Source organism: Periplaneta americana, chromosome 16 (genome assembly GCF_040183065.1).
Source record: "Periplaneta americana isolate PAMFEO1 chromosome 16, P.americana_PAMFEO1_priV1, whole genome shotgun sequence".
In the NCBI taxonomy this organism is placed as follows: Eukaryota; Metazoa; Arthropoda; class Insecta; order Blattodea; family Blattidae; genus Periplaneta; species Periplaneta americana.
The window spans coordinates 184,095,381-184,121,542 of record NC_091132.1 but is presented as its reverse complement, the minus strand read 5'-3'; the positions used below and the strand labels follow the sequence as shown (position 1 = coordinate 184,121,542).

General features: G+C 36.7%; 1 protein-coding gene across 1 annotated transcript; it reads right to left on the bottom strand.

Moving 5' to 3' along the window:
• Positions 1–5,726: 5,726 nt before the first annotated feature.
• Positions 5,727–25,833, bottom strand: LOC138692212 (zinc finger protein OZF-like). Its single transcript, XM_069815313.1, has 5 exons — positions 25,688–25,833; positions 20,256–20,363; positions 15,917–15,997; positions 14,402–14,472; positions 5,727–7,233 (listed from the first exon to the last, which is right to left on the bottom strand). Exons 2-5 carry the CDS (start codon positions 20,361–20,363, stop codon positions 6,324–6,326), a joined length of 1,170 nt encoding a protein of 389 aa, XP_069671414.1. The 5' UTR covers positions 25,688–25,833; the 3' UTR covers positions 5,727–6,323.
• Positions 25,834–26,162: the final 329 nt, after the last annotated feature.

The window sequence follows — 26,162 nt, the reverse complement described above, 5'->3', positions numbered from 1 at the left end:
TATGATGCAGAGAGTTCCATTTTTTCCCTTGAGATTGTGTCATCAAATTTTTTTTGTTGAAGGCTAAGTATGTAGGTTTAATAAATCTTTTCACAGAGTAATACGTAGATTTAGTAACAGGTCTGTAAGTAGCAGTGCTGCCCTTCTTTGCTAAAGCATCCGCATTCTTGTTTCCCAGGATTCCACAACGGGATGGTATCCATTGGAATACAATTCTTTTATGGAGTGGTATTAATTGAGAGAGCATTTTAGTTATTCCTGCTGTTTGAGATGAAGGTGTGTGTCTAGGGACTATTGATAGAATAGCTGCTTTGGAGTCTGACAATATAACTGCACCTTCATTTCATTCAGACGCTAAATAATCTGAGATATTGTGTGTGTGTGTGTGTGTGTATATATATGAAGAGTCCACTGCAAGAATGATGGATGTCACGTTCTTGTCGAAAATGAACCAAGACTGTCAATGCATAGCTTAAGACATATAGAATGTACATACAGAGTTATATGGCATTAACACTGATAGTCATTGTCCAGTAATGATCAGAAAATCACAGTTAAGCTTTGAGCGCTAAGCATTTCAAACTTTCAAGTGCTTCTCCTGCGAAATGTATTCCAAATGACATCCATCATTCTTGCAGTGGACTCTTCATATATTACTGGACTATGCAGTAGAATTGGGTCGATTCGTGAATGAATTATTCATTCATACAACTAATAATAAAGAATCGTAAGAATCGATTCGTGGTGTGAATGAATCATCGTTCAAAAGATTCGTGATGAATCAGCATGGTATCGTAACCAACAATACAATTCGATTCTATTTACTTGTTTGATGTAACCTTTCAGCGGTCATTCCCAAACCGTGCCGAATGCTCCTGAGTGAGCAAACAGGATTTACGTTATTTTAACAAGTTGGGTTAAATAGCTGATGAATGATACACTAATACGCGGCTCAGTCAGCTAAGGTGCTTGCCTACTGATACGGAGTTGCGCTCGGGCACAGGTTCGATTCCTACTTGGGTTTTTTCCGAGATTTTTCCTAATCGTACGGCAAATGTCAAGTAATCCATGGCGAATCCTCGGCCTCATCTCGCTATCACCAATCTCATCGACGCTAAATAACCTCGTAGTTGATACAGCATCGTTAAATAACCAAGTAAAATAATACGCAGCTGATAATAATCAGAGATTTCTAATCCTTATGAAACAAATACTGTATAAATTATTAAAGAAAGGGTTAAGAGTGGATTCAATATACTGCATTTGTTAAGTGTGAAGAATAATGAACACGTACCTGAAATTTCCATAGTTAAATAGAGATATGAAGCAAAAAAAAAAATACTTGATAGTAAGATTCAGTTGATAAATTATAATTAGGAAACACTATCTTGGATAATTTTGTAGACTAATGGAGATCATGATAAATGATTCCAGCCAATAAGAGACCATCGAATGTCTCACATCTCATGCCATCTATGCGAGATGTAGAACATTTATGTTCTCGTGGTTTGCAAAGGAAAGTGTCTTGTGAGTCGTTCGTTGACGATTCAAAAGAATAGTTGGAATCGCAGACTGGGAAGAATCATGAACTCGTTGACGATTCAAAAGGATAGTTGGAATCCCAGACTGGGAAGAATCGTGAACTCGTTGATGATTCAAAAGAATAGTTGGAGTCCCAGACTGGAAAAATCATGAACTCGTTGACGATTCAAGAGAATAGTTGGAATCGCGACTGGAAAGAATCATGAACTCGTTGACGATTCAAAAGAATAGTTGGATTCGCAGACTGGGAAGAATCATGAACTCGTTGACGATTCAAAAGAATAGTTGGATTCGCAGACTGGGAAGAATCATGAACTCGTTGACGATTCAAAATAATAGTTGGAATCGCAAACTGGGAAGAATCATGAACTCGTTGACGATTCAAAAGAATAGTTGGAATCGCAAACTGGGAAGAATCATGAACTCGTTGACGATTCAAAAGAATAGTTGGAATCGCAGAATGGGAAGAATCGTGAACTCGTTGAGGATTCAATAGTTGGATTCGCAGACTGGGAAGAATCATGAACTCGATGATTCAAAAGAATAGTTGGATTCGCAGGCTGGGAAAATTCGTGAATGATCGTCAGAATCGATTTGTAATGTATGATTGAATCGTTTGAATCGACTTCTAAAAAAGAATCATGTTGCCCAAATGTACTATGCAGGATACGTCGGGGAACAGATTGCCTGCAATCCATTGCTTGACTCACTGCCAGCATGGGGTGGGCATTCAGTTTCAATACGGTAGGCCTAAATTATTAGTTAAGAGTTAACGAATGAATGAAAACTGAAGTAGATCTTACCTTTCATCAAAGCAGCTGTTGAAAATGATGTCCAGCATTCTCAATACAAACACTGCATCGTGTTAAAAATTCCGAAACACTCTTTGTACATCTCTGCCTCTGAAATTTCAGATACCACTCGTCTGATTTCATTCTCCAGAGCACATATCGTTCAGAGTTAACGGTATCATAAAAGAAAATAGGGCCAACGATTCTTCGTGCAGAATGCCACACCAACACCGACTTTCTGATTGTGAAGAGAAGTTTCATGCATTACATGCGTATTCTTCTTCTTTTACAATAGACATGATCAGTTCTTGGAATTCATTACCTACAGATGTTAGGGGCTGCCCGACCTTAAACGCTTTTAAGTCCAAAGTGGAACATCTTATTTTGTAATGCACAGTGTCCCAGGATATATATTAAAATTCATAATATTTTAAGTAGGTTATTTTACGACACTTTATCAACATCTTAGGTTACTCAGCATCTGAATGAGATGGTGATAATGCCGGTGAAATGAATCTGGGATCCAGCACCGAAAGTTACCCAGCATTTGTTCATATTGGGTTGAGGGAAAAACCCTGGAAAAAAACCTCAACCAAGTAACTTGCCCCAACCGGAAAGTCTACACCTGTGGAGTAACAGTCAGCACGTCTGGCCGCGAAACCAGGTGGCCCGGGTTCGATTCCCAGTCGGGACAAGTTACCTGGTTGAGGTTTTTTCCGGGGTTTTCCCTCAACCCAATATGAGCAAATGCTGGATAACTTTCGGTGTTGGACCCCGGACTCATTTCACCGGCATTATCACCTTCATATCATTCAGATGCTAAATAACCGAAGATGTTGATAAAGCGTCGTAAAAGAACCTACTACTACTACTACTACTACTACTAGTCCACGCCTGTGGAGTAACGGTTAGCACGTCTAGCCGCGAAACCAGGTGGCCCGGGTTCGATTCCCGGTCGGGACAAGTTACCTGGTTGAGGTTTTTTCCGGGGTTTTCCCTCAACCCAATATGAGCAAATGCTGGGTAACTTTCGGTGTTGGACCCCGGACTCATTTCACCGGCATTATCACCTTCATCTCATTCAGACGCTAAATAACCAAAGCTGTTGACAAAGCGTCGTAAAATAACCCACTAAAATAAAAAATACTACTACTACCGACGGGAAATCGAACCCGGGCCACCTGGTTTCGCAGCCAGACGCGCTAACCGTTACTCCACAGGTGTGGACTTCACACTTGTAACGAGTTTATAAAGGAATTATATAATTTAATTTGTCATCTAGTTTAAGTAGGTATCCAAATTCGATAATTTTCTGGCTTATGCATATTTTTTTTCTGTTTAGATATTGTCTTAGGTATATCTTTAACTTTCTGTTGTACTAAAATTATATTAGCATGTATTTCTTTTTTATCCTCTGGTTAAGTGAAAGAGAAGACCTCAAGGCCTTAACTCTGCCAGAAAAAATAAAGCATTATTATTATTATTATTATTATTATTATTATTATTATTACATGAGAACTGTCAGTATTCCAATACCTTGAATTGAAAATTCACATACCCACTTAAACGAAAATAAGCTTCATTCATCATAATTAAATGAGAAGAATCGACAATACCATCATGGACAGATTGCAGCATCCACCAACAGAAATTTACGCTGGCAGTTGGATCCCGTTCTGTTAACTGATGAACCACTGACACTTTATAAGAATGAAAGTGTAGCATTTTCAGCCCCGTAATGCCGATGATCTTTATGAAATACCACACTCCTGCGCCAATCGACGTGAAGATTTCCTTGGGCTGATTTCAATTCTCGCTTGAATATCTGCAAGCTTGTTCTCTGTTAATACTCTTGGTTCTCTCTTTTTGTTTAAAACAGACCCTGTTTCTCGCCATTTTTTTTTAACAATTTGGTTATGTATTGTCTCGAAGGCATTACAGCGTCTCGGAACTGACGTACAAACTTGCGAACGGTACTGTCATACAATTTCTTCTTTAGGAGAAATGTCTCAACTAGAAATATTCGTTGTACAATACAATACGTCACCATACTGATAGCAAACACAAATAATGCTCAATAACATGTGCAGGAATGCAACACTATGTAATAACTCAGTATGCTTCCAGAGTCCGTGTACTCCATTCCCACCACTCGGGAACTTTAGACCTATCGTAATGAAATTGAACGCTCAAGTGCTGCTACAGCTTACCAATGAGTCGAGCAATGGATTGTGGGCAATCTGCTACCTGATGTTCCCTGCATAGTGCGATAACTTTTCGCTGCATCTCTATTTCTAAATAAAACACATATGTATACGTGGTACAGTCATTAAGTTCTGACACTGACGCCTCAAGGGTAGGCACCCACAAGAATCTGGATGTCTCAGAAGATGCCGCGTGATACGGCGTACACTTAAACAGATCGACATCCTCCCTCAATATAGTCGCCGTTGGCCGCTATGCACGTCTGCCAACGTTTGTGTAGCTGCTGGAAGCACCGCTGAAAGATGTTGGCAGGAAGATGCCGTACAGCTTCTCTTGTGGCAGTCATGACCTTTTCGGCCGCATAAAAATTACGCCCTCCTGGATTGATTTCATGAGGTGAAAGAGAAAAAAAATCGCATGGTGCGAGATCAGGTGAGTACGGAGGGTGTGGCAAAACAGCGACCTGTTGCCTTGCAAGTTCCTCTTGGACAAGGATGGAGCGATGTGCAGGGGCGTTGTCGTGTAGCAACAGCCAATTCTTCCTATGCCAAAGTTCAGGACGCTTACGACGAATTGAATTGCTTATACGGCCAAGAATCTCTTTGTAGAGGATCTTGTCTACAGTTGCACCTTGTGGGATGAATTCTATGTGAACAATTCCATTTGAATAAAAAAAAAAACTGTTAAAGCATCACCTTGCCTTTTGACCTGTTCTGTTGCGGATTTTTCTGTCGTGGAAATAATGGCGTTTTCCAGGTGGCGGATTGTCGCTTCAGTTGCGGATCGTAAAGGAAACACCATGTTTCGTCTCCAGTTATGATCGGTTATAGCAGTTTCGCCTAATTTCTGACAGAACGTGACGTTTGCCCGTTGCTCAAACTGCAACATACTCGAGTTCCGACGCGCGCATTCAAATCACCGTCACAACAAAGACCGTAGTTCTGCTTACAGTGCATGCACTCAACTGTCTCTTGTTGGGTCGAGAGACTAACTGACAAGGTATCATACCATGGCGCCACCTATGCGCTATAGTGCACCACAACGTCACTATGCGCTCAGTATTAGAACTTAATGACTGTACCACGTATTAATAAGGCGTTTTTTGTTTTATTTTGTGTCTCATCTCGCGACCCACACTTTGGGAACCATTAATGTAGAGGAATGCAATCACAAGATCTGAATACATCATTACCTTCTTCAATTCATTTAATTAAGCCCACGACAAAAAAATGCACATGGCGTTCCACTACACATACATTTTATAGCACTCCACAACCCGTTATACCTAAACTGTAGGCTACTCTCTTGTCAAGACTTAATTTTATCACTAAGTCAAATATATCGCTATAAACAACAGTGAAATACACTTAATATGAGTCTAAATTCATTTCCTAAATCGAAGAATATGTTGCACTACTTGGCGAATTTGATCACAGTTCGATGTGCACACAAAATCTCGTACTGTGCATACAACTGCACAACTAAAAATTATCAAAAGCAATAAAGATCTACAAATAAAAACCTTACAATCTGTCACTATAAATACGATAAAGTTTCAAACAGGGATCGATGTTTTTTTACACTATTCCCAATGCTGTAAATACGTCCCAGAATTACGAAGTTTTAAAAGCTCGATCTAATTTAAAATCTAGAGGTAAATTATTCAGGCAGTATACAACTGATAGCTCCACTTAACCAACCTTCATAAATGTGATGTCTTTCAGATATTTTTACAGCAATGAAAACAGATTACAGATAAAAACAACATTCAACAAAGCAATAACCTTACGACTTACTGCTTTCGTGGCGCCTAACATGCTTACAATAATTCCTATAATGCAAGATGTCTTTGCCACAGATATTACACTTGAAAGGCTTCTCTCCTATGTGGCCGCGTTCGTGTTTAACTAAATAGTCTCTTCGTGAAAACGCCTTTTGGCAGACATTACACGTATATGTTTTTTCACCAGTATGCGTGCGTATATGACGAAACAGGGAAACCTTCATGTAAAATGCTTTTCCACATACTTCACACGCGAATGGCTTTTCCCCAGTGTGTGTACGTCCATGAACGATATAACCTTTGTGCGTCGAAAAATCCTTTTGACAAAGATCACATTTATACGGTTTCTGTCCACTATGGATTCGTAAATGCGACACCAAGGTGTAATGGCTTGTAAAGTGTTTGCCGCAGACGTGACACATGAATGATTTCTCTCCGGTGTGAGTACGTTCGTGCGCGAGAAGATGAGTTCGTTGAGTGAAAGATTTATCACACGAACTACACTTATGTGGCTTCTCCCCGGTGTGAATACGCTTGTGAACGATTAGGCTGCCTTGCTGCGAAAAACCTTTCTCGCACATGTCGCACTTGTAGGGTTTTTCGCCAGTATGCGTGCGTTCGTGCGCTGCCAGCAGCGAGGGTCTGAGGAAAGCCTTTCCGCAGATGCCGCATTTGAAATTCCTGGCCGCGTGTAGGTATTTGTGGGCGTGGAACTTGTCGTAGGACAGAAACTGTTTGTCGCAGATGACGCATTTCCAGTCCTCGTTTATGAATGGTGGGGTTTCGTCCACTGCTGGAGGAGGACTCCGCGACACCTGGGAAGGCTCCTCTGTGAAGGATTCTCCACCATAAATCTGGTCCTCTACACTCGGAGTGTGGCTGCTACTGCTAGGAGTGTAGGCACCCACATCACTGCAACATTAACACTAATCCCTAGGGCCTGGATTCTTATAAATATTGATAGATTTATCTAGAAGCGGGTTAGATCAGCTATATAACTTCCAAAAAGCTCATAACAAACAGATATTGTCTCATAAGTAGAGACCGGATTTTTAGGTTTTTGGAATAGATGAAATAAGTTTTGTGCGAGATCGTGCGTACTTGCTTGGTTTCCGCACAAAACCAATCCGCGGGGAAGTGACATTGATTTTACTGCTTTAGGCTTTTAACATATTATTTTTAGAGACGTTCAATATAGTAATAATTATAAATTGGAAACTTACCACTGCAATTTCACCTAAATTGGACTGTTAATTATTGTTTTTAAATATTTGCAAAAATTAAGTAAACTCTACAACTCCACTAAAGTTACTGCATTTGTGATGCAAGTAACATTAAGGAAGCCGTGAAAAAATCAACAAGATTCCATAGACTGGGGGGGGGGGAAGACACGTATATCACGGCCTGCTGGAGTATAGTAAACACAGAAAACATTTTAAAGCAACAATGTTGAAGATAGATATTTTTGTTTTGCAAATTTGCCGTCATTGAACAGAAACCAAGATGGAGATTTCATTGCAACTAATTAGAAATTCCTCTTTCAGGTATGTGACACAGGAGCTTGGCACAAAATAATGTACGATACACGAGCGGTATGTTTTCTTTCAATTTTCGGAAATTAAAAAAGCTGAACTACGTTTCGCTTTTTCAAACTTTCCCTCGAACATGAAAACTTCAACATACCGCTCTTGTAACGCATATTACTATTTCTTAGGTTTTATGTCCAACCTGTGAAAGGGATCGCAAAAACTGCCAGATCGTTAAAAATGTACCCTTATAGTTGTTCTTAAAAAATAAATATTTATTTATTAAGGCAACATGGACCACGAAACTGACCTTTTCAAGAACCAAACTGTTAATCAAAATTTATAAGATTCGAAATTTTTGTTCCTTCCCGTTTAACACTATTTGTAGTTTGAATAAACTATTGTAACAATTAACATTTTATCTAATATAATTTGTTTTGATATAACTGCATAAATTCCAAATTTTCAATAGATGAAGGGTACAGCACACACACAACTTTTGAATTAAATTTGTTCAAACTTGATCAAGAATTATTTTTAAAAAGTAACAAAGAAACAAAACAATATTATTTACTGGTACTATTCCTGGTTGCAATATATGACCAAATACTTTTCAAGATTCTCGACTGTGAAATTTTTTCTATTGTCTCTTAAAATACATTTGAAGGACGAAAAGGTTCTTTTGACAGAACATGATGTCATAGGTGCAAATTTCATCGGTGCCACTGTAGCTCCCCCCCCCCCCCCCACCGCCCTGGAGAATGTAGCACACATTTTTCATTTTTTTCAAACCCTGGATTCCTCTGCAATACTTTCTTCAGTTTTAATGTAACGGCTTGTCATAACTGTCTGTTACATGGCATTCTTTCTTCAGTGACTTGTGCTTCTCTAGTCTTTAGATTTGTTATCCTTGAAACATCGATTGTACACAATTGCGGAGTTTTACAGATAAATAACCTTGATGGGTGATAGGACAGGCACAGCTTCGTATTTTAAACGCATTTGTATTCAGTTTTAGCATTCAAGCTGGGGTACTTCCCTTGTCAGTATTTTTCATATTACTCCTCAAAAGAGCGCACAATGATTTATCAGTTTGAATGAAATGTCTAACCACAAATGCTTACTACATAAATATGTATGTCTATACAGAGTGATTCACGAGGAAAGGTAAAAAATTTAGGATGTGAATTCTGAAGTCATTCTGATTCAAAAAGTTCATATGAATATAGGTCCGTTTTCGAACGGTTACAGAGATTTCACAAAAACTTCAGAGATTCCATTGTACTAACTCGCATTTAGAGACAGATAACGGACAAATTTAATGTTTATATTCATGTATGCATACGTCGGGGTCGATGTTTTCGCACATTTTCAAAGGTACCTCCTTCTGCTTCAATGCACTGTTGCCCTCGGGCGTGAATTGCGCTCGTCGCTCGAGGCAGTTGCACGTAACTGTTCTCTATGCCGCATCCAAAATAGGTCGATTAGTGCCTCTCTCATTTCCCCCTTCCTTTGCTACACCAAGTCTTTCATCCACCCCATAGACAGTAAGTACTCTTTGATATGGTATCCTTCTGTTCGGAAAGTGTCACTCATATTCAGCGACGGCACGCAAGGAACTTCCATCACACAAACCATAAACACATACAATATCGGCGTATTCTGTAGTCGAAAATTTATAAGGCATCTTGAAAAACACAACTTAACACTTCCAATAACTGTACCTGTATAACTACTGTACTGTAGGTAACTGACTGGACTGCTGTGAATTGATAAGTGATAGTGTAGGCTATTTGTGTTATCTGCAGGTTCTGTGTCATTACATCAGACAAGGACAGGCGATTGGATATTTGTAATGCCCCACCACCTGGTTTCTTCCTCTTATCTACATCGTTTACAATGCAGATTCCAATGTTACGTCATTCATTGCGACCTTGACCTTGTCTCACGTCAGCAGCATATGGTAACGTCTGATTCACATTTGGACGAGACATTTTACCAAAAAAATGCATCCAGCTCCGCCATCGTTCGAAAACGGATCTATGTTCATAAGAACTTTTTCACTCAAAATGGCTTAACATATCGTATCCTAAATTTTTCACCTTTCCTCGTGAATCACCCTGTATAATGCCTGAATATTAAACTGAAAACCATCTACCATCTACGTGATCTGTTCACAACAGCGTGTGTTTATGAGATTCATATGTAACATCTAATTACTGACCAACTGAACAAATGTGGCTAATACAGCTACTTTGTCTCTGACTGAAAATGTAAATCAGCTGTATAAATTGACGATTATACAGTTAAATAATAATATCAAAGCTATAAAACTGACAAATTCTGTAGATTCATAGAATCTGTTTAAAACTGTAAGATTGGCAACACTTATAACCAATTTCTTCCCATCATTACCACTGGAACACAGCTGAAACACTGCCCACAAAACGACAAACTAAGCAACTTCTATAAGATACACCTTGCATCATAAGAGTTTGAACTCCCATGGGTAGCATTGTCGATGTTGTGTTCCGAAAACAAACAGGTATGTTGCAATCACAAGTATATGTATCGTACTTTAGTTACCATAAACATATTGCATCTGGTTTACTGCAAACATTATGGAAACTTAAAGCAAGTAAATTGTATCCAGCGTGGCTTAGTGGATAAAGCATCAGCACGTAGAGCTGAAAACCCGGGTTCAAATCCCGGCGCCGGAGAGAATTTTTCTCCGTTCCATCACTCTTTCATCATGTGATGACGCAGAATATCTGCATGGAAATATCATATGTACTTCGGTACATCAAAATAAATATGATATGCGTAATAAATCACTTTGTGATTTAAGACGGCGCCCATACCGTCGGATCCCGGCCAATCAGTCACTCATCTGAGTGCACCTCAACACATGTATGGACTTCGGTCCTGCGTTCATAGACATCTATGACGTAGTGCAGAGGGCGGCCACCAGAGGGAACCCAAGAGATGGAGCTTAATCTGAGACGATTCTAAACGGCGTCGGGATTGCATCCGGCGTGGCTTAGTGGATAAAGCATCAGCACGTAGAGCTGAAAACCCGGGTTCAAATCCCGGCGCCGGAGAGAATTTTTCTCCGTTCCATCACTCTTTCATCATGTGATGACGCAGAATATCTGCATGGAAATATCATATGTACTTCGGTACATCAAAATAAATAAGTAAATTTTGTCAAAAAAAAATTGAGTTTTAATATTTAATGACTTCACACACATCTTACGTAACAATCAGGTTCTTGTGACATTTTTTTATTTAACGACGCTGTATCAACTACTAGGTTATTTAGTGTCGATGAGATTGGTAATAGTGAGATGATATTTGGTGAGATGAGGCCGAGAATTCATCATAGATTACCTTGCACTCACATTACGGTTGGGGAAAACCTCGGAAAAAACCCAACCAGGTAATCAGTCCAAGTGGGGATCGAACCCGAGCCCGAAAACGCAACTTCAGACTGACAGACAAGTGCCTTAACCGACTGAGCCATGCCGATGGCTTTTTTTTTTTTTTTTTTTGATGACCTAGGAAAGGATTAGCTGAGTTGCAGATTAACTACATTCACTGTCCAAGAATAGAGCTAGGTAGATAGATATCTAATGCTCTTGATTTAACAATCAAATTATTTTCTCTCTTGCTTCTCAGTATTTACATTTAAGACTTTTATTTCTTTGAAGTGCTTCATAATAATTCATATTCATTTCTTCTTCTTGAGAACACAATACAGAATTTAGAGTAGACAAGATGCGAATCCTATGTAAATATTTACCCAGTCATAACCTATAAGGAGTCTGAACATGGCCTCAGCAGATTTACGTGGTAGATAGGAATTTTTCCAATGGAAATTTTCTGTAATATTTAATATTTCAACATTACAATTATTTTTAATTTTATTTTTAATAACTTGTTTTACTGACTAATATGAAAAATTATAGTTTTGTTTTTGTTCAATCTTACTGCCTTTCTTTGCTAGAATGTCGACTCTCTCATTTCCGCTTATAACCACAATGTGCAGGAATCCACTGAAGAACTATGATTTTATTTAGACTTTGGATTTCTTTAATCACCGAATGGATTTATTTAATTTTTCTCCATTTTTGGTTAATATGTTGATACTATTGATTATATTGTGGCTCTAGAGTCACTTATGCCCACGTGCATCAACGTCGGTTAGTGTAACCACTGGTTACAATTGTCACCTAACCCCTGGTTAAGCATTTTTACAGTGGATCGACCTCGGTTACAACTTAAATAGGAGGTTAACCACAGTAATCTCTAACCGGCCACATTCAAGCGGTTAAAGGAGATAACTAGTGATTAGTAGAGCAAGTAAAGCAAAATGGTGGCCAGAGCCACAGATGTTTATTTCAAAGACGATTATTATTGTACAGTACTTGAATTACTTGGATAGAGCGTGAGCATGAAGTTTCTTTAGTGGAAAGAGAATTCTTACGAGGAATTAGATGACAGAAAATTTCAGGAGGGATTTCGTTTATCAAAATCTACAAATGGATCATTTGAAATAACACAAGAACAGTCATATTTCTCCTACGGATCGGCTGCTTATGTTACGATTCTATGTAACTGTTATTTTCTGTATTTTAAGAGGGAATACTCGAATCTCTCTTTCTCTATGTCACTGGCTGAACAGAGAGAGGTTATGGATGGATCTTAGGATAATGCACAGTTCCCTGGTGTAAATGGGGTCCTGGACCGTACACACATTCATACTCATCTTTTGCATCCTTTTCCTTTATGGATATTACTTTTTTTATATAATTTATTTACATCTAGTAAGTAAATCTATCAATACTTCAACCTCACATTGGGATATAATCATTTTTGCATCCAATTTTCCATTTTGTACGATTTTAACCTAACAACACTGAAAAACAAAGAAATTCAACTCGTAAATATAACAGTGCCGAAAGGCAAACAAATGCAACGCGAAAATGTAGGACACGTTCATTTTGATGTAGAAGGGAGTGAGCGTAGTCGTTTTTAGATGTTGACTATTATCTTTGCAGCGGTATGGATGCTTTCCTTTAGCCATTTTGTAGAAACAGTGTACCATCATAGACTTTACTCTGGTTAGATGAGGTGTCAGCTAGCCATGTTTAAGTAATCGGTGACTGTGAATGGTGCACAGAAATTACATTTTAACTACAGTTACTGTTTAACCATCGTTTCGTAATCTATGATTACTGCGTTTTTAACCGATGTTGATGCACTTTGCCATTAATATGACTATATTCTTGAAATGATGAATCCAAAGAAATAAATTTTGAAGGGATCTACTGTATGTCCAAGAATAGAATGAAAAAAAATCAATGTTATATCTTTTCAGAATAATCTACCAATGTTCTCTCCATTGTCATTATTATCACACTCATGGCGAAGTGCATCAACATCGGTTGAAAACGCAGTAATCATAGATTATGAAACGACGGTTAAACAGTAACGGTGGTTAAAATGTAATTTCTGTGCATCATTCATAATCACCGATTACTTAAACATGGTTAACTGACACTTCATTTAACCAGAGTAAAGTCTATGATGGTACACTGTTTCTACAAAATGACAAAAGGAAAGCATCCATACTGCTGCAAAGATAATAGTCAACGTCTAAAAATGACTGCGCTCACTCCGTTCTACATAGAAATGAACATGTCCTACATTTTCGCGTTGCATTTCTTTGCCTTTGGGCGCTGTTATATTTGCGAGTTGCATTTCTTTGTTTTTCAGTGCTGTTAGGTTAAAATCGTACAAAATAGAAAACTGAATGCAAAAATGATTATATTCCAATATGAGGTTAAAGTATCGATAGACTTACTTACTATATTTAAATATATTATATAAAAAAAGAAGGAATATCCATAAAGGAAAAGGATGGAGAAGATTAGTAGGAATGTGTGTACGATCCAGGACCTCATTTACACCAGGTTACTGTTCATTATCCTAAGATCCATCCATAATTTCTCTTTGTTCAGCCAGTGACATAGAGAAAGAGATATTCAAGTATTCCCTCTTAAAATATAGAAAATAAGTTACATAGAATCGTAACATAAGCAGCTGGTCAATAGAAGAAATATGATTGTTTCTGTGTTATTTCAAGTGATCCATTTGTAGATTTTGATAAACGACATCCTCCTGAAATTTTCTGTCTCGTAAGAATTCTCTCTTTCCACTAAAGAAACTTCACACTCACGCTCTAGGCCTATCCAAGTAATTCAAGTACTGTACAATAATAATCGTCTTCGAAATAAACATCTGTGGTTCTGGCCGCCATTTTGCTTTACTTGCTCTACTAATCACTGGTTATCTCCTTTAACCGCTCGAATATGGCCGGTTAGAGATTACTGTGGTTAACCTTCTATTTAAGTCGTAACCGAGGTCGATCCACCATAAAAATGCTTAACCAGGGGTTAGGTGACAATTTTAACTAGTGGTTACACTAACCGACGTTGATGCACGTGGGCATCTTACTTATCATCTGACACTCTTGTGAGATGCACACTTACCCAGAGGTCTCCAGTGCTTCCTCATCTGACAAAGGTTCCTGTTTCACTGCAGCGAAATGGAATGGTTGAACCTGAAAATAAAAAAAATATATATATGTACCAATCTCTTGTACTATGTTATGTATCATTCACAAATATTTGAGTTTGAATAATACAGAAGGTCGTACCGAAAGTCTTGAGCAACCCATTATGGTACTATAATTCCAATTTCAATAATGTGACAATAGTACATTATGCAACGAGCCTATAATGATAGTAATTAAGACGCGAGGATGTTTATGAAACGAGCGCGAGTTTCATAATTTTCATACGAGCGTCTTAATTACCATTATAGGCAAGTTTCATACGACTTTTTATGCTCGACCATATTTCTAACTTGAAATTATTCATAACTTTCACGTTATCTTATGTGACTGGGAAGGGAACTGACCTTGTGCAATCTCGTGAATTGTGAGATGTGCGCAGACGCGAAAGTATTTATTTTTTCCCTGAAACGAATGTCTACGACCTTGATGTAATCTCGTTAAACTTGATATAACCTTGAAATTGAATTCGACATTGAAAAACGAGATGACAAATTGAATTTATTTGAATATTATTTACAATTAACGCTAATTATTATAGTAACAGAACATAACCTTCTGCGACAGTATTGGATTTCCAGCCTGCGTGACGTTTTGCTATTTGTCTTTCGATTGCATATCCGAGAATAATCGAAAACCTGAACTTTAATGAGTAGGTGTACTTTAATGACATGCATTAAAGGACTTCTACCAGGTGTATAATTACTACATTTCGGCAACGTCGAGCATAAAAACAACTATATGATCATAATCTACAGAGGGAGAGGAGGGGGAGAGGAAAAAGAGAGGAGGTAGGGAGGGTGGGGAGGGTGATAGAAAGGGGGAGGGGAGAGAGGGGGAGGGAGAGAGTGTGTGTGTTATCAAAGGAGTTTCTTTTAAGGTTGTTGGATAGAGAACAAAAAAGATGGACATCTGAGGGGGCAAGATCGGAAGGATGTGGAATCATCTCCCAACCAAGCTCCATGATAGCTGCTTTTGTCATGTTAGTGGAGTGCCGGCGTGCATCATCATGTTACAACAGCACTTGATGCAGTCTTCCCCGTCGTTTTTCTTCAACTGCGGCCGCAATGCGTCTAAATTGACAATAAATGTCAGCAGTCATGCTTACATTAGCAATTCGTAGTAACGTCGCCTTTTTTCTCTGATGGCATTCTCCCCGTAGATGACAAAAATGTTTCGAGCCTTTGCTCCTCTATTAAACTCAAACAGAAGAAAATGTCGGAAGCGTTCTTTCTTTTTTTTTTCACTTGACATTCCACGATCTTTAGCTCATAAATAGCACAAACTTCCTTCAAGTCCACACAGCGCTCCAAATAACAATGATAAACAATAAACAATCTCCTAACGACAATGTGTTGTAATGACAAACAAAAACGCTATGAACTTATTTGCAAAACTGTTTACTTAAACGAATTTATAGTTGTGTACTCACTTCCACTTCGACCTCTTCTTTTTCCCCTCCGTCTTCATCTTTCATCCATGCTGATGTGTCAACCTCACCATCTTCATCTTCCTGTGGAGGGAATATGCTTTTTTAACCTACAAAATATATCCAGAAGCAGTGAGAAAATGGAGCAATAATGTAATGAAACTCAATCACTCGAAGAGAATGTGAATATAATCAGTTTACCCAGCATCAATTACACAAAGTAAGTTGAGAATCAACTGTGTAGCCGTTTCAGCAATGAGTCATCAGCTGACATTATACAAACTTAATTAACACGTTTTTATGGGAATGTGAAGGAAAAAACGCATTAAGGGGAGAGGATGGTATTTTTTTTTAAGTTTTTCCTATTTAGTGTATTAATATTAATTTTTTGTATGTAGAGAGCTCATAGCTGTGGCAACTCAACCAAATAAAAATATTTTGACAAAAATTATTTGGGGGCCCAAATTTGAAAAAAAATATACCCAATGCAGGATACTACTAAAACTGATATATCTAAATCCTTTTTAAAATAGATTCGAAGTTTTTTGCAATGTATTTGCAAAAGCATGTTCTACAAACTGTCTGTAACAGAATTTTGATATTAGTCCCTTCATTTGTAAAAGAAACAATTAAAATTTGATAACAATTTTCTGATTTCCTGTCTTGCAAACAAACGGACGTATTTTTAAAATGAAATCAATTAACAAAATTCTGTTACAGAGAAACGTTTCCCAATAGTCTAAAGAATGTGTGTTCTAAATTTCATGCATGTATCTTTAATAGTTCAGAAATTATATCCATTTTTGTCTGGCAACGTAGCAAAAAAATATTTAGTTCCTGGAAACCGATAAAAGCGGGCGTGTGATTTAAAAATCCATAGTGCAGGAAGTATAAAAATGACGTCTCAACATCCGATAAGGGCACAAATACCCACAAAATGTTATGCAACGCATTCTACACATATCACAGAGTGTTTTAAAGAATTTTTTTTTTTAATTTACTCATTTTTCACCAAAAAATACCATCCTCTCCCCTTAAGTGAGAAAAACGTATATCTTCCTGAGTGTATTTATTCATTTATTGTTAGGCAGAGTGAAAATGAAATTGAATGCTGTTTTTTCCACCAGAACAATGCTACGACACATACAACAAACCCATCGCATGGACTTTTAAAAGAGTTCTTTGGCGAAAGAATAATCACTAAAGGACTGTGGCCACCGTGGTCTCCCGATTTAACACCACCGGATTATTTCCATTGGGAAGCGGAAAAATCTGCAGTATATATATTAATAATCCTAAAAAATCAATGAACTTAAGAGGAATATAATTAATTATGTGCACTCGATTACGCAAGAAACATTAGTGAAAATGTTTGCAAATAAGTGTAAAAGAGTCGAACTGTGCCTTGAAGAACAAGGAAAACACTTCCAGCATCTGTTGTGATTGTGGTGAATACACAGTTTACATTTTGTTCCTAGCGTAAGTTCCAGCTACTACCATCATAACTGCTGTTGCTAGCGCATACACTCCGCTGTCTCCAGTGCGGAGAGACTTCCTGGTGCACTGTAATTTTTTCACTTTTCGACTTTCAGTGAAGGTGGTGAGAGCAAGAATGGGACAAGTCGTAACATTTTCTATAGTTGAAAAATAATTGTTTCCATAGTTCTTAACACATGAAAATAAGTCGTAATTGAAGAGTATCAGAAGAATACTTACTTACTTACTTACTGGCTTTTAAGGAACCCAGAGGTTCATTACCGCCCTCACATAAGCCCGCCATTGGTCCCTATCCTGAGCAAGATTAATCCAATCTCTACCATCATATCCTACCTCCCTCAAATCCATTTTAATATTATCATCCCATCTACGTCTCGGCCTCCCTAAAGGTCTTTTTCCCTCCGGCCTCCCAACTAACACTCTATATGCATTTCGGGATTCGCCCATACGTGCTACATGTCCTGCCCATCTCAAACGTCTGGATTTAATGTTCCTAATTATGTCAGGTGAAGTATACAATGCGTGCAGCTCTACGTTGTGTAACTTTCTCCATTCTCCTTAACTTCATCCCTCTTAGCCCCAAATATTTTCCTAAGAACCTTATTCTCAAACACCCTTAATCTCTGTTCCTCTCTCAAAGTGAGAGTCCAAGTTTCACAACCATAAAGAACAACCGGTAATATAACTGTTTTATAAATTGTAACTTTCAGATTTTTTGACTGAAGACTAGATGACAAAAGCTTCTCAACCGAATAATAACAGGCATTTCCCATATTTATTCTGCATTTAATTTCCTCCCGAGTGTCATTTATATTTGTTACTGTTGCTCCAAGATATTTGAATTTTTCCACCTCTTCGAAGGATAAATCTCCAATTTTTATAGTTCTATTTCGTACAATATTCTGGTCACGAGACATAATCATATTTTTTTGGTCGTGCCGGAGAGTCAGTCCCATTCCGAGGCTTACTGTTAGGTTTCGTAACAAGCTGTTTTTTACGGTGATGGGTTGTTAGCCCTTCGCCCAACCCCCAAGCTGGAGGACCACCCCTTATTGGCTGTCCACGACTGCTTATTCTATATTCGCAGCTACCCTCCATATCTGGAGGCCGTCTCCTCTATCCGCAACCTGAGGATGCGCCATGCCATGGTGATAGGGACCCACAATATATGGATTTTAACTAAAATACTAAAAAAAATTGTTTTTCATAATATTTAGGTACCAAAAAGACAATTACTACATCAAGTGTCAACAGAAGAGAAAATAGACGAAAAAGGAAAATTCACCCTAATTGTATCATTTCTCTTACAAGCTCTTATTAATTCCTTTGTGTGATGGAACACTGACCACCCTACCCCATTATCTACTGGTTTAGTTGCTTTGTGAGTCATGCCTTACTGGTGCTACTTATGAAGTTGAAAGCTGTCTTTGGGCAAATGACTAAACATTTTTAAGATTTTAGTAGCTTTTTAAGAAGCAGAGACATTACAGTAATTGCTACGAAATACGTTAATATTGACTGTATTACAGAAAATCCAATTTTGCCCCGCTTTTGTACCAACTAATGCCATCAAGTTTCACAAGTCAAGCATTCATTAGTTACTGACAGTATGTTACTATAGTCTGGGTCAGTTTACTTCATACTCTAAGGGTGAAACCTAACCATTTTTCCCTCATTACTACATATGCTAGTAGAATGTGGTGATTTTCTAGTTGCAGGTTGAATTTTCTTTTGCCAACTTCGTTTCGAATTTCGATACTGACAAATACTACAAATTGTAGTGATTTTGTAACTGTTACATTGGCAGCTGAGACAGACTTGTCGGTACTAGAGTTCCAGGGAATTAAAATTGTACTAGATTTCTGAGTCGGTTACTGGAAGCTAGTAAAATTTGAACATACTAATAAATAATTAATTAATATCAGTATTAATATTAATACATAATAGTTATTTTATGTGTTGCGTTGTGACTATAATTCAACACTATAATCAGGTAAGTGTAAATAAATATAACATACTTGGATGGGTAATCGATAGAAATACCATTTTACATTTCAATTAATTCCTTTTGTGTTTAGATTTTTATTACAATAATGTCAAAAAAGAAGAAGCACGGCAGCAAGAAAGCACAAAGTGTGCTGCAAGAGTGGGGTTAATTTCCCCTACTGGCGTTCTGTTCTTTCAGATTTAACCAAGAGAAGATAATGAAGAAGGAATTATGCTCAAAGAGACAGAATAGCAGAAAAGAATAGCAAAATTATTAGGAGTAAGTATTCTTAAGTATACATTTCATGCTGATATTCAGTTTTCGGAGTTATTACTAATAATTTCATGTGATCAAACAAAATGTATTTTTAGGTTATGTCTCGTGAATCAATTGTTTAGTCAAACCAATGAAGTTCATATTGCCAGACAAAATACCTAACATGTTGATTCCTTTCTTGTATAGTTTTCCTACGAAAATATGTTACAAATTATTGAATTATTTAGAATAACCTTCCAACACAAAGGTAAATTATGGTAAGTAGATAAATCATTCAGTAAGTAGGATCGTGTGATATCTGGTAACAGTTGGCAACATGACAAGACGGCAATATTTGCCATTTAGGAACTGTTCTTACGTGACTCTCACTAAAGCTTGCAAACTGTTGCATAGCTCAAAAATGACTCTGTTATACGTTTTCAACTGAAAAAGTCTGTAGTTCTTGATTACTGATTTCATTTCAGGAACATATTTCAAGAATCTTAATATGTACCGGAATGTAGCAAAAACTACTGTTTGCAGATCATATTTAAATTTTGGATATCATGCTTCCTCCATCATCATCTAGCTCTTAAAGTCCACCTGAATTTCGCACTTGACCGCGATGAACGTGGTGTCCTCTTCCTGCTTGATGGAGATCTCCGGCTCCATTTTGACTGGGTCTATTGCAGCAGAAGGAGAATCAACCATCTGAAAGTAAGAATCATACATTAAAAACTGATAGCATTACACCTGGTTAATGGGTAAATATTTGCTTTAGCTGAAGGCACATATTCTCGACAAAATTAGTCAGAACTCCTTGATTTGACATACCGAATATGTACAAACTACTAAAATTGAGCGGAAAGCAACAATAAATATGCTTTGTCACAGTCCTCAGTCTCCCGTCAGTTATCCCCCGATCTAACCTAACCTAACCTTTAACTCGCAATATTTACGGAAATAAACGCTAGCTGAGGTTAAAAAACAGTGCAACACAATCTCAACGATCAGACACTACCACTAATATGTGTCAAATACGGTAAACCCACAGTACCATTACAGTAAATTATTACGACAAATTATGCTAGATGTCCTCTGTAGTGTGCACCAAAACCATATTCTTTCCTATTCTGTTTTCTCACCCCAATAACGAAATAGCTTTGAATTGCAATTTTATGTAATTAGCCCATCACAATTCGCACATTTACATGTTTTAGACAGAACTCAATGGTGGCGTAAATAATTCCTCAAATTCTAAAAAGCAATAGAAAAAAATTGTTCTAAACTCCACCTCTCCGTTTCTTCAACGACTTATCTTGACGCAATGTACACTGATGTTTAAAGATACTGGACCCCACTAATCGATAGTATTCGATAATTTGTTTGTGTAAGTGTCGCTTCGTTAGTTATTACTTCTATGAATAGATGGCGAAGGTAACAGTCAGTGTCGCCAATACTACATAAATATACCCGCATTATACAATTCAAAATTTCATCCCCCTCTCTAGTGATTGTCAAAAAACGCTAGATTTAGTGGGCAACCACTGATACTATCAATTACAGAATGAGAAAAAATGTATACTTAATCTACATCAACATTTTCCCTAATCCTTTTTTCCCCGTCCCAATAATAGGGTATATTCCAGTTACAATGCTGGATTGAATCCTCTCAGTTTAAGCAAAATTCTCTCTACTTCACTCATCCATCATATGATAATGCACAATTCCTGCATAGAAATATCATACGTACTTCGGTACATCACAATAATAGAAAGAAAGAACGATGCTGAAACTGATCAGAAAGAGGAAGAAGGAATTGGCTGGCTCACTGGTTGAGAAGAAACTGCCTACTGAAGGATGCACTGGAAGGAATGGTGAACGGGAGAAGAGTTCGGGACAGAAGAAGATATCAGATGATAGACGACATTAAGATATATGGATAATATGAGAAGACAAAGAGGAATGTTGAAAATAGGAAAGACTGAAGAATGCTGGGTTTGCAGTGAAAGACCTTCCCTTGGGCAGAACACTATGAATGAATGAATGAATGAATAATAGAGCCACCTATTGAGAACTAGAAAAACTATTTCAAAGTTGTCAATTTCTTAGATCTTTGGTTCTGACTTACACCATGGTTAGAAAGTTCGCTTATAAGATCAGAAAATTGGAGGTCAGATATCTTTGAATGCCAGTGTAAGTTACCTGTCTCCACGAAGGATAAGATAAAATGACAGACAAACTCATTAATAAATATCACAATGCCTTCTAGAATATCAAAACAAACACACGGTTTCCCAGGCCCATATTTACCAAAGGGCACAGGGCGGCAAAATTTTGAGAAAAGAAAGATATCAAGCTGAAAATAATTTTCGGTATTTTCCTACTTCACAGATGCCTGCTTTAGAAAGTAGCAAATTTTAAATTGTTGTTGCATGCTACCTTTTTTTTTTTTTTTTTTTTCCCCCAGTTTGACTACTAAATGTCCTAAGATTTGTTTAAGTTAGTTGGTGGGGGGCGCAAATTTTTTTTTCGGGCCCATGGACTTTTATTTACTGACCAGCAAAAATTCCCATTCAATGGGCAAGATGTTTCATTGCTGTTACAGTACATTGCTGAAAACTACACCAAAAATATTCCACAAAAATAGCGTATTATGTGGGACTTGGTCAGTTTGTTGTCTTTTAGTGCATTGAAGTGTCTGTGAACGCAATAATTTTCATTTTATCTAGTTAGTAGGCCTATGTATCACTTAATATACATATTATTCGGTTAGACTTAAGTGTACAGTATAGTTGACAGGGATGACTGAAGTTAGAGTGTTTGGTATGCCCAGACCTTTATTTAGGTAAGTTAGTGCAAAGTCCATTTATTTACGTCTGACTAAACTAATTCTTCTACATTTTGTGACTTTTAATGTCATTCGATGCAATCTGATGATATTTATATTTTTTATTATTATTATTATTATTATTATTATTATTATTATTATTATTATTATTATTATTATTAAGCCTTCTGCATCTCCCTATCAAACCAATCTCAGGTAAAGGGTCGCGCTCCACAGTTTTAAAACTACAGCCGCTGTGAGAGAGAGGGAGGGAGGGAGGGAGGGGGAGAGAGGGAGAGAGAGAGGGGTAGAGGGGGAGAGAGAGAGAGAATACTCTTGACAACGGCGCTCGCGTAACGTCAGAAGGTTTGAGCACGACTATACATTAGAATTCCTCCGTAATTTTCAAGCAAACAAAAACTGATGATGATGATGATGATGATGATGATAATAATAATAATAATAATAATAATAATAATAATAATAATAAATAAGAATTTCGCACTCCTTAAAAATATCCAGCAGACAAAGAATTCGGAGCTGCATGTAAACATTAAGAAAGATAAAAGAACAGTAAACTTAGTTTATAAGAATAGGAATCACGATAACTTTCCAAGAAAAAATAGCTTTTCCTTCCTCCAAACCTAACTTAAACTAAATTAAACCCTATACTAAACTAGGTTAGGTTAGGTCAGGTCAGGTCAGGTTTGGTGAGGAGCTACATAGACATTATTATAGTTGATGATGATGATGATGATGATGATGATGATGATGATGATGATGATGATAGTGACATATTAAATCAAGAGTACGAGGGAAAAACAATCAAAGTTACAATTCTCTTAAGGGTGATATCATTTGAGTATATTAGGCTACTGGAAAATTTATGTTTTTTTTTTTTCTTATCAAAACTGGTAACTTAAAGGAGAATTATTATCACGGATAATCATCCTTTCCTGCTTTTTCATTAGGAACAGCAATAAATTTTGCAGTAATATACTGAATTGGATGATGACATCACCCTTAGGAGAATTGTGGCTTTGTTTGGTTAAACGAGCGCTGAGGTAGTTCCCTTCCCATTTTGCTTACGCACCTTCAAGTGCCCTATCTCTCATACCAACATAACTTTTGTAACATTGCGAAAGTTTCACGCTAGTGTATACTCACACTATGTCTTGCATATACGTATCTGTAATAGGTTAGGTTAGTTTAGGCTTTTGTTATGCCTTGTGTATATATATATATATATATATATATATATATATATATATAAATCTCTTCAGGATTTTCAAAGCCCGGTGATTTTTGTTTAATGATGTTTTCAGTATGGGCTACCGTAATGGTGGACTTAGAAACGAAGTTAAAATATAGAAACTTTGTGTCTATTTCGTTAATTGTTGTGCTTCACTATTTTCTAGTGGTTATTGAATTAATACAAGTTTTGTGTTCTTCACATTACACCGTACAGCGTGGTCTATGTCCGTACGTTCCTTTCCTTCACTAGGAACCACAACGTTTGCACTTTCATTACCACGCACCTCTCATTTAACACGTAATTTACTAAATTTCCGAACAATTCCCTCTTCTTGAAATATTTCCCTATAAAACCCTTAATACCAGTATTTTTAATCCATCTCTGCAAGCAATCCCTTACAAATTCAACCATTTTCACTTCCAAAATCACCGAACTACCTCAACGCTCGTTTCTCCGAGAAAAAAAAAAAAAAAAAGAACGATCACGGAAAAAACGCAACTTTTGTTTATACAGTAGCCTACAATAAATTCAGCTTACGTATCCACTCCAAGGCTCTCTGTAAATCTTTCAAAGACAGCTTTAAAGTAATCTTTATTAACCCTCCTGCTACCAATAGGGGTAATAGGGTTACCCCACCAATGATTTTTCAATATTATTTCCATTTCTCCCCATATTTTTTTCTTTTAAAATTTCATGTATTTGTCCGTTATATGCCTACTAACAATTTGAATTAACTATAATATAAATAATTAATCTATTATAATATAAATAATTAATCAAATTATTCATGTGGGGTGATCTTGTAACCCTCTCGCTAGTGTGTGTCATGACAATTCCAGGATATGAAATTCAGTCTGTAGTTTAATTTTCTTCATTTCTAAGTTAGTCTGCTTCCAAATTATTTTATTTTGTGTTACGAATTTTCTAGAAGTTATTTCGTTAGAAATAATTATTAGTGGAACTTCTTTTCAAGATGCTAATTGTAGCATAGGTAGTGCTGGAATATTTTAATTTAAACAAAGAACTAAAATTTGATTTATCAGTTTTGTATTTTTATTTTTAAATTTTGTAACTTCACGATTTTTTTTATTTATAAACATATTTTTAAACATGGTTGTATATATGGTGTTATTATATTTAAATTTCAAGAACTCACTGAAATGATTTCTACTTCATGTTATATTGTGACTTTCATTGCTTGTAAATGTGTTTCTATCATGTCAAATATATACAGGCCTAGCATTAAGCAGTTTGTCTTAAAACAGAAGGGAGGCAAATTTAAATTTACTGTGTATGTTACCTCATAGTTCACCGGTAACATATCTAAAGTTCATTAATTTTAGTATAAGTTTTAAAAAAAGAGGAACAGACCTTTTGAATCACCCTGTATTTTTACAAATAGGATGATTATTTCATATTTTTACATTTTTGTAAGTCTATAGTCAATAATACATAAATTGTTTATATTCCAAATCCTTAACAAGGATCGGTATATGATTTCGATGGAGGTAATTTTGGTAGTAGTAAGTTGTGAAAAACCTTGGTAGCAGAAGAATAGTTGATATTAATTATTATTATATTAAAAACGCGTTCCATTTCAAGGTTTATGGTCTTCGTCGCCGGTAGGCCTATATTATAGACATCGCGGTTTTCCAAACCAACAATTAAATTTCCCAGCAAATAATAATAACAAAAAAAGAGCGGAGATCGAGATAGTTCGTTCATATTCATATCACAAATTTATTTTAAAATTATTCTCTGTATAATGAATGCATTCCCAAATTCTTCTAAACTGAACCAATCAAAAAATAGCCTTAGCCACAATTATTATAGCAATTTTACAACAGAAAATGATTGTGACCTGGAATTTTTTTTATCCATGAAGATGTTATAGACAACATAAAATAGTAAACTGCAAAAAAAAAGTACATCAAGAATAAAAACACAAACCTGTAATTAAATACACACTATAGTTAAAACGCGTATTTGAAGCACAGCTTCGTGAAGAAACTGTGACATGAAATGAAAATGCATACAACAGTCAGACGAAATATGACGCGACCGTCGCTGCAACTTGATAATGCATGCATATAAAATTCGATTATTTTATATGATGTATTATCAAACTACAATGTTACATTACGTTCCGCATTTATTATGCAATAAAGGGAAATGACTTGGTTATAAAATGCATATACATTATTGATGTTATTTCCGTTCACATTTGGCGAAGTTTCAAGGGGCAGCATGAAACGGCTAAATACACGTTGTACAAAATATGTTTGTGACATGTATCACGATGAATATATTATATAGGCCTACACAATGAATATTGTGTAATAAATTTAACACCAAATAAGCATAATAGTAAATCTTTCACACAGCTTATGAAATTGAGGTTATGATCCCTTTCGATAATATACGA

Bases quoted from the DNA above. Each gene is read 5' to 3' on its own strand.
- LOC138692212 (XM_069815313.1), bottom strand. From the start codon at position 20,363: ATGGTTGATTCTCCTTCTGCTGCAATAGACCCAGTCAAAATGGAGCCG. The intron at 15,998-20,255 runs GTGGACTTTAAG...TTCCCTCCACAG, and splicing joins CGGTCAAGTGCGAAATTCAG to GAAGATGAAGATGGTGAGGT. The intron at 14,473-15,916 runs GTGAGTACACAA...TTTTATTTTCAG, and splicing joins AAGAAGAGGTCGAAGTGGAA to GTTCAACCATTCCATTTCGC.